Source organism: Carex rostrata, chromosome 18, assembly GCF_964058835.1.
Source record: "Carex rostrata chromosome 18, lpCarRost1.2, whole genome shotgun sequence".
NCBI lineage: Eukaryota > Viridiplantae > Streptophyta > Magnoliopsida > Poales > Cyperaceae > Carex > Carex rostrata.
Window position 1 is genome coordinate 8902473 of NC_135935.1, and position 10458 is coordinate 8912930.

General features: G+C 35.3%; 1 protein-coding gene across 1 annotated transcript; it reads left to right on the top strand.

Moving 5' to 3' along the window:
• The first annotated feature begins 3150 nt into the window (after positions 1 to 3150).
• Positions 3151 to 8231, top strand: LOC144569366 (70 kDa peptidyl-prolyl isomerase-like). The gene is made up of 13 exons (XM_078319674.1): positions 3151 to 3554; positions 3680 to 3766; positions 4237 to 4497; positions 4845 to 4919; positions 5012 to 5092; positions 5433 to 5624; positions 5907 to 5993; positions 6080 to 6255; positions 6638 to 6760; positions 6861 to 7007; positions 7081 to 7208; positions 7404 to 7504; positions 7806 to 8231. Exons 1-12 carry the CDS (start codon positions 3353 to 3355, stop codon positions 7501 to 7503), a joined length of 1659 nt encoding a protein of 552 aa, XP_078175800.1. The 5' UTR covers positions 3151 to 3352; the 3' UTR covers position 7504; positions 7806 to 8231.
• Positions 8232 to 10458: the final 2227 nt, after the last annotated feature.

Genomic DNA, 10458 nt, shown 5'->3' on the forward strand with positions numbered 1-10458 from the left:
TAGTAAAATAGGAGATGTTAATTCCTAAGGTTTCGGCACACCATTGTTACTTCAATCCGTTTTGATTTTTACTTTGATTTGATGTTGATTTTCAATTGTTGTAAGAGGGTTTCTAATCCTAACACACAGTGACTGCCGCTTTCGCTGTTACAACCACACTACTAATCAAACCTTTCCGTTAAGGCTTGACTTGAAAAGTGCAAGGAGATCTGTTATTGGCCCAAAGTCACAACATGCACTTGACTAGGTCCCTCTATTGATCATATAGGGTGTCCCCCTGATAAGGCACGACAATGCAATATTCGTCTGCTAATACCGAGACTCACATGTATACTTTTGTGGACCCAACTATTGGTTTCTTCGGTTAAGATCTTCTCCAATAGTTTAGTATTTTTATTCTCCCTTTCCCGTTCCGGTTAATCTAATTGTAACTAACTTTCATGTGTGGCCATCACATTGGCGATCTAGAATAACAAGCAAAACCGAGAGAGATTGAACATAAAATGCAAAAAATATCAAACGACAAAAGACTAAACAATGATTAAACACAAAATATATATCAAAGCATCATGAGTAACAATGTTTCTAGCCTAGCCCTAAGAAAATGTGCTTAGCCGCAAAACGACATGTTTACATTCCTCTCAACTAAACTATATAAGAAAAATACAAAGCAAATCTAAGATATCTTGTTCTTCAGTCCATAAGTTTATTTATAGGAGCTAGGGGGCGCTGGCAATGAGTTGGAATCCAATGGATTTGATATGGATATAGCTGGAGTAGTTATTCTCCAAAGGGCGCCTCCTGTTACGGGCCATATTGGCTGATACGATCCGTAACCATACAGTGTCACTGCTGGATTTGGCTATCTCCTGGTCCGTAATGGGCTTAACCATATACTAGTTGATACGGTCCATAACAGTGACTTAGAAACCGATGCTGCGTTTTTCTGATCGATCTGATTCTTGTTCCATTTAATGTAAAATAGCCCCAAAACATGATTTCTGCATTAAAACATAAACTTAAGCAATAGTAAGTAAATACAATAATAAATAAAGCATAAATGTGAGAAAACAAGATAAAACCTAAAGCAAAACTTTACGTAATTTCGTCACAAATATGCCTTGATCAATACAAAATAAAATATTAAAATTGATAGACTCGATTCTCTTCTCTCAATTTTATGTCCAACACACTTCACTTCGTTCTCGGTTTAATATTCGAGTAAAGACAAAAATGAAAAAAGAAAGAAAGAGAATAGAAGATATATTTTGTTAAAATTTTGGATATCAATTATCAATGTTTGATTTCAGTTTCGACTACGTCACATTGATTCTGAACTATCATTGCAATTCAATTTTAAATCCCGAAGTTCTTACTCTCAGGTAACCGGACTTTTCTATAATTTGTGTTTTTGTTTTGTATAGTTGATTTGAATATTGATATTGCATATTAGATTATGATGGCATATTTAACAGGATAGCGGATATGAGGTTGGAATTTGATTTGTGATTGTAGCATCTCATTGTTGGTTGGACTTTCTAGTGGGTTGGCGGCCTTCCAATGTTGGATGGATTTCCCATTAGATTGGCAGTTCAAGGAATTGTGTTATGAGAATGTGATAATTGCTTGTGGCAGAGATTACATATGTGTGAATATGATGTGACTTGTTTGATGAATAACTTAGGCCGATGTGTTATTGTTAATTAAATATGCATGCATAATTTGATGTGTATTTGTGTTGGATTAATCTGACATATTTGAATGGTTGTTAAATTAAGCTAATTATAGAGAAACACGTCGTTAAGTAACTAGTTACTGAACTTTATAGCTGACTTTGTTTTATTATTTTATTTTCTTTTTTGTTAGCGACATGGGTTGACGGGTCAAGAAAAAGTATGATGATGATGTTATAATCACACTCCCAATAGTCAAAATCTGAGGTATAATATATATCATAGCATTCATTTATTAGACTGTATTTGAATCCTTATTTCATTTGTTATAAATTTTCTTTTTGAATCTTGATTTGTCTCAAATTTGTTTGACAAGTATTATGACTCATATGGACAAGTCTTTAATTGACTTGCTAGTCCAAATATAAATTTGAATTCTGAAAGATGTATTTCTTGAATTTGTTTACCTTCTGATATGTTTGAATATTTGACAGGTTATTGATTTCGAAAAATCTTTGAATCTCCTCCAATTCATTTATGTAATCATCATCTAAATTATTGTCTAATATGAATTTATAAAATTACAGATTTTAATTGAATTTATCAAAATAAAGTTTGATTAAGCTTATCTCCTCCAATTAATATATATATTTTGCAGTCTTATTTTATGTCATCTTATCTGCACTGTTTGATCTGATCGAAAATCTATTTGAGATATTCTCAATTTGTAAATTTTTCCAATCAGTTCAATTTGATTTTTTCTAACATAATTTGATCTCGTGGATCCATTTCTGCAAGTTCTTATTTTTTTTGTAGCACGCATATAATATTATGAGAAATCGATGTCATTAATAAGTTGTATTTTCACGAATTCGTATCCTCTGAGATATCTCAAACTTTGCGTGACTTTATGGAAAGTCCCAACCGTTTAAATACGATCTGCACGAATCTCAAAGCACATATAATACTGACCCCCTACATCACTCCCGAATAGACACCAGACACGCCGGTCACGCAAAAGTTGAGATATCTCAGAGGATACGCACTCTATTTTCACGGACTACATGCTCCGATTACACTTCAAGGACGAGCCGTCCGATGCGCAACCAACGATGAATCAAAACCCTAATGTCTTTTGTCTAATTACAAAGCCCAAAAGCCCGTGCGCGAAGTCTAGAAGCATCACTTCTCTCTGCCCTTTCTCTACATTTTGGAAGTCTCTAGAATTTCTGCTCGACCTCTTCTAAGAATCCCACAATTTTATACATAAAGTTTACTTACAGGCATCAGGCTATTTGTTTCCAATGGGGAAAAGCCACGTATGAAAGTGTGAATTGTAGTGAACATAAGTAGTGTAAAAAAATATTAATTTCTCTCTCCGAGCCTCATCGTACTTTAGTTTCATTGGTTATTTACGATATTTTACACGCACATGATATGGACATATGGTTAAAAACTATTGGTTCTGTTTATAAAAGAACTATACAAATCGTCTGCGTAAGATTTTGTAAAATTCTTAAGAACTTGCCATAACAGACTTTGAAGTTCTTCCCAACCCCATTAAACCCTTGCCTTACCTTTGGCACTTTTATCTCTCTTTCGAGCTGCTACAAAGTACAAACAAAATAGTAACCATCGATTTGCTTTACTGAATTTCTCTGTTCGTTTGAAGAATCACCATGGATGAGGAGATGGAGATGCCAATGGGAATGGGAGATGAGATGATGGGGGGAATGAACGAAGAAGACATGGAATTCCCAGATGAGGTCCCGCCTATGAAGGCGGGAGACGAGAAGGAGATCGGGAAACAGGGTTTGAAGAAGAAGCTTGTCAAGGAAGGAGAAGGTTGGGAGCATCCTGAAAATGGCGACGAGGTTGAAGGTATGTATCGTTTAGTTTTGAGAAATATTCAAATTATTGTTTTCCTCTCTTTTCTTTGCTGGTAGGATTGTGCATTAGTGAGAGTCGATGATAGATCTGATCTCATTTTCTCTGTTTTTGTATAGTGCACTATACTGGAACGCTTCTTGATGGCACTAAGTTCGACTCAAGCCGTGATCGTGGGACTCCGTTCAAGTTCAAGCTTGGACAAGGTAAGCGCACTTGTTTCCTTGCTTTCTGTATTACTCTATTGATGGAAATACACATATGGTGCAGGTTTTTTGCTGTGTTGATTCTTAATGGTTAGTTACCAGCATTACTGGTATGATCTGCCTATATCTATATGAGATTATTACTGGATTGAATTGGCTTGGCACCAAGTTACGCCATGTAATTCAGTTATTGCTTGGTTAATCCAGATCAGTAGTTTCATTGTCAATTTCCTAATCACCAGTCACTTGCTGGTGCTGGTTTCTTTTACTGGATAAATTTCATTCTGCAGACACATGAATTTACTTCAAACTTGGGTGACTTATTGCATATAATGCATCAATGCTATGATTGTCAGTTCTATCTTGGCAGTAACCAAACTGTAATCTTTTTATTATACTCCTAAAACACTATCATATGAAATGCATTTTGTTTTAACAACTCTTGTTTACCTCAAAAATTTAAATACCAGGGCAAGTGATAAAGGGGTGGGATATTGGCATTGGAACAATGAAGAAAGGAGAGAATTCTATCTTCACAATCCCAGCTGAGCTGGCGTATGGTGAGTCGGGCTCCCCTCCCACCATCCCGCCCAATGCAACCCTCCAATTCGATGTTGAGCTTCTCTCATGGTCAAGTGTGAGAGACATTTGCAAGGATGGTGGCATTATCAAAAAGATCATCACAGAGGGAGAGAAGTGGGAGAATCCCAAGGATCCTGATGAAGTTCTTGGTATACTTGTTTCTTTCTTTCCTTTTCCTTTCTTTGTTTTGGCAAGGGCGTATGGATCATTGGCAAGAGCAACTGTACTGAATCAAACACTGACAATAAGTATTGGTGGCTTGCTAAATGATGAATAGGTGGGGAGTTTTGCACAGTTTGGAGTTCGAATTTGTCATGATTCGCCTAGTGGTAATTTTCCATGTCAACCATTTAATGTCCCGTCAAGATGTGTATCATAGTTCTGTACTAGAACTAGTCCGTTTATTGGTTGTGGAGAAAGATTGGAGAATATCATGCATGAGTGTAATTTTATAAATTTATAAGATATCCACTGACTTGCCTTTTTATTGGTGCAGTTAAATATGAGGCACGATTGGAGAATGGCACCGTTGTCTCAAAATCAGATGGTGTTGAATTTACTGTGAAAGATGGTTAGAATGAGCTAAAAGTTGTAATTGTTTCTTTTATAAGATTTTTGCTATGCAGTTTTGATTGGCTTATGTGATGTTGAAATTGATTGTAGGATACTTCTGTCCCGCAATTGCACATGCTGTCAAAACAATGAAGAAGTCCGAGAAAGTTCTTCTGACGGTCAAGCCTCTGTGTATGTTTTTTATTAGTATTGCTGCTCAATAAAATATAATTAAAACCAAAATTCCTTGCATCTGAAGAACCAAGATTGCAATGATCAGATAATGGTGCTTTAGGTATCACATACCGAGAACCAAGATTGCAATGCCTTGTTATGAGTGCACCTAGTTTTTATGTGCTACACATGATGTTCGGTTGGTCTAGGATAACTGTAAAGTGCCTTACCGATTTTAAAAGTTGAATCCAATCCAGTAAATCCCTGATTAAGTCTAAAATGACCAAGTTGCTACAGCATCAAATGATATATAGACTGTATAAAGAAAGTAGTCTGACATTATCTTTATATTATTAAGATGGATTTGGTGAGAAAGGGAGACCAGCGTCTGGTGAGGGAGCAGTGCCAGCAAATTCAACTCTTCACATAGACCTCGAATTGGTTTCTTGGAAAACAGTGACAGAGATTGGAGATGACAAAAAAATAACCAAGAAAATCCTCAAGGAAGGAGAGGGGTATGAGAGGCCCAATGAAGGAGCAGTTGTCAAAGGTGCTTCTATTCAATATATTTTTCTTTTGACATTCTACTATTAATAATTGCTATGCAACCTGTTTCCTAAAGTGTTACTTTCAATCCATATTGCCTGTAGTTATACAATTTTCCATTGGTTACTTCATTCGAGAGGTTTACTTCAGCCAATAAAAAGCTAAGAAAATATTCTAATAGAAAAGAGGCATTTTGATCTGATGAGGACCCGTCACATGTTATATGTTGTTTCAAATGGTGATATTATTTTGTCATGTTAAATTGTCATTGATGGCCATGATGCAGTTAAACTGATTGGAAGGCTCCAAGATGGAACTGTTTTCACAAAAAAGGGTCATGAAGAGGAGGAATTTGAGTTCAAGACTGATGAAGGTACCAACTTCACTATTCTTCTTCATGTTTTTTTGGCATATATATGTGAAATTTGACTGAGTAAAAATGGTTATGGTTATGTTCAGAGCAAGTGATAGTAGGGCTTGACCGAGCAGTGATGAGCATGAAGAAGGGAGAGATTGCACTTGTCACTATATCACCAGAGTATGCCTTCTCCTCTACTGAATCGAGTCAAGATCTGGCTGTGGTTCCTGCGAACTCCACTGTCATCTATGAAATTGAGCTTGTCTCTTTTGTCAAGGTTGGTCTTATGTCTGGTTGTTTTGAAAAGTATCAAGGCAGAACATAGGAGTAGAGTCCCAAAATGGGGGCTTTGAGGTGATTAGAAAAGTAAAATTACGGGGATTTTTTTTTGTCCTGCTTAGAATGTGGATTAGTGATGCTTTTGGTGCTGTTTCTCGATACAGGGACCTAATTGCTCAAAACAGGGCGTTTGATTGGGAATAAGAAAAACTTTGCTTTTGTACCTCAAAAGTTCTGTATCTTTGTGTTATTGTGATATTGAACTGAGGATGATTTTTACAATTGGATTTGAGTGTGATCCATAATATGTACTGAATACAATTATATTTTCATTCTGCATAAGCAATGGAATTATGTCATCCTTTTTATTTGAAATACAGGAGAAGGAAGCATGGGATTTGAACAATGCGGAGAAACTTGAGGCAGCTGGTAAGAAGAAAGAGGAAGGCAATGTACTATTCAAGAGTGGCAACTATGCGAGGGCCTCAAAGCGATATGAGAAGGTACTGTATTTTATTAAACCCTACATAGTAGTACAGTATAGGGCTGAAATTTGGAGAACCAATCAATCTTTTCCATTTTTTTCTCTGTTGTTTCTTTTAGGCGGCAAAGTCCATTGAGTATGATAGTTCATTCAGTGATGAGGAAAAGAAACAGTCCAAGTTGCTCAAAATATCTTGCAACCTCAACAATGCTGCCTGTAAGCTCAAGCTGAAAGATTACAAGGAAGCTGAGAAACTCTGCACCAAGGTATTATAATAATTTGTAATTGATTTTGTGTTATTCTGGTATTTTTGTTATATATTTTTATTTCTGATATTAGGTGCTTGAGTTGGATGGAAAGAATGTCAAGGCATTGTACAGAAGAGCACAGGCGTATATGAATCTGTCTGATTTGGATTTGGCTGAGATTGATATAAAGAAAGCCCTCGAGATTGATCCTGACAACAGGTATCTGATTTATTTCTGTTTATGTTTTTACCGAGACTTAGTTTGAATGTTGTTGTCAGTACTAAGTTGAGCCTTTGCTTTCCATATGTACACAACATGTTTAAATGTCATGTGAGAATTGGTGGCAAAGGTCCATAATACTGCTATGTGAGATGGAATCTGTTTACTGAAACATTTGTTTATATGGTTTATTAGGGATGTAAAATTGGAATACAAGACATTGAAGGAGAAGGTGAAAGAGTACAACAGGAAAGATAAACAATTGTATAGCAAGATGTTTGCAAAATTGGTCTAATGTACGTGCATCTCTCTCTCTCTCTCTACATACCATACTTATTGAGATTGAAAGGGAAATAAAATTTTAGTATCTGGTTGCCTCTTGAAATAAAGATTTATTAGCGGGTTAAAGGTGTTTAATATTACCTGCCTCTTGAAACAATAGTAGGTTTGAGGGTGTTTATGTGTTCGCTCTGTGATAACCATGAAAAAGAGGTTTCAAGAAACGCGGCAGATCAGATAGTATAGTGCAGTTATGTATCTAGTTTTACATATTTGTGGCAGATATTTTTACTAAAATTCCACGTGATATTATGGCAGAAAACAGGAGGCCGGCCAGAATAAGCGAGAGAACGAGCCAATGAGCATTGATAGTCAAGCTTAACCAACCCTTGCATGTAGTCTTTTTACAAAACAACATTTTTCTTGAACTCAATTCTACACTTCACAGTGGTCTTGATCTTTTTTGGTTGTGCTGAATCGTTTTACTTGTCTGGATTTGTTGCCGAGACTCAATTTTAACTGTATTATGGAAGGCTTCTATTAAATACTTTTTCTGTTGCCCTTGTATTTTCTTGATTAAATTGTCTTGTTCGGATGAACAAAATCTCACGAGTTTCTGTGGGATTTTTAGACCAATGGAGAACTTCTTTCACAGTGTTTAAGTTCATTCTAATCCAAAAATTTTAACTGATGGAACGAAATTAAATTTGCTGGAACCAAATTTTAGACTGTTTGAAATTAGCCTTGACTTGTGTCTTCAATTAATTTTCTAATTTGAATTTATCTATATATAGTTTTGACTACTCTTAGTTGATTAATTTTGTTACTCTTTATGAAGTGTTACTAGTTTTAGCCATAAAAATTATAATAGATGTTTTTAAACATGAGCGATATTTTATGTTTTCTGGAACAAGTACGCTGTTTGAAGGGAATAATAGCTATTCTTAAATCTGCAAAACCTAATGAATTCCATCTAAATTTTCACGAACAGTTCATTTCTGATAATTTTCTTCCATTTCGTCCGTTTCTTATTCATGAAATTTCACGTTAAGTTGGATCAATCAACAGGCGTGCTGTAACTTGGAACCAATGCAGCCGTTTCGTATTCGGATTTCACTATTCTTTCTTAAAGCCCAGACCGGGGCCCAAAACTATATATAAAGACCTTTTTTTCCTATGTATCGTGAGAACGGCTCAAATATTTCGTTGTTTCCGTGCCCAATTATATTTTATATTTATATCTTTGTTCTTAAAATTTAAATAGATAATTCGATCATGATGATCTTCGTATTAAAATATATTAAATTTTTATTTTTTATTTTTTAGAAAATTACTATTTTTTTCAGATCGATACAAAACCGCTATTATTTTTAGAAGATTATGATTTATGACCATCTAAAAACAGTTTATCTACAAAAAATAGATAAAAAAAATTAGGCCGTGATTGAATTTTGAAAACAGATAGAAATGTGAACACAATTATAACACGAAAATAACGGAGCAAAAGTAGAGTAGAACTAGGGTGTTCTTAAGTTCATCAAGTCCCTCGGTGAACTCAAGTCTAAAACTCATCGAATCGGTTTTAAACGACGAATCCGAACCGTTGAAATCCACCTACTTTACGAGTGATGCGTCTACATTTAAAAAAAAAATTGAAATTAATTTTGCATAGAGTCAAGCGGTCAAAATACGTTCAGAAAATGAATACATTAAAATTAATTTATTAACCTTCTAATTTTGACCGCTTGATTTTAAACTAAATTAATTTGAATATTTAAAATTTGTACATGTAAAATCATCACTCATAAAATAAATAGGTTTCAACAAATCAAATTCGTCATTTGAAATCAACTTAACAGGTTTTAAACAGGTTTTAAACTTTAGTTCACCAAAAAAAATGGTGAACTTAAGAACACCTAGTTCTTTTTTCTTTTCTTTTTTTCTTTTTTGAAAACCGGGCAGCGGCTGCCGGGTGATATATTATCAGGAACCAAAAAAAGAGTACAATTAGCATCTTTACATAGTGGTAAACAGTATCCACAACCTCCTAAAATATATATCAGCCCCTAGCTTAATGGATACCCGTTAACCCAACAAGCAATGAAAAAGTTAAAATACAAAACAGAAAGAAACTAAAGAACTGAGCTTTGAGCTACATTTTGAACAGACTGCAACATCTTCATCTTCTTGCAATTATTCTCCCATAGAGGTGCTTTCTGTATTATCCAATATGAGAGCATATCAACCGGTTGCATCTTGTCTTCAAAAATCTTGACATTCCGCTGTTTCCAGATGAACCAACAAGTTGCCACAAAGATTGTTTGCCACCTATTTAGTACTCTCGCATTACCCCTGAATTTTTGAGACGACTTCCACCAAGTCTCAGTGATTGAGTTTCCCCTTACCAGTATGCTTGTGCCTGCATAGGTTGCCAATTTTTCCCAAATAGATCTTGAGAAAGCGTAATTAAAAAACAGGTGCAAAGCAGTTTCCCATTGACAGTGACGACACATCACACACTCACTAGTACAGTTGAAATTTCGCCTATGCATCACATCTTTGGTAAGCAATTTACCTTGCAGTAGCAAAAAGAGGAATATTTTCACCGAGGGTGGAATTGAATAATTCTAGATTTTATAAAATTCCCATTTCACTCCACCAGCAGTCATGAGCATTGAATAAGCTGATTTTGTTGTGTAGACCCCTTGAGGCGTCCATCGCCATCTCATTTCATCATCCCTTGCATTATTGAATAGCGGTGCCGATCCACCATTAAGCTGAGGGTCCCATAGTGGTGAAAGAAAGGCCTCCCTAAGGCAACTAATGTTATATTGTTAATCAGAATATATCAATTCAAGATCAATAATGTTTTTTTCTAAGCATATAGAACAAAAAAAACAAAGAGAGTCTTGAACCAGCTCCATTAACGATCATATATCAATACCATGCAACTAAAATATAAGTAATAAAT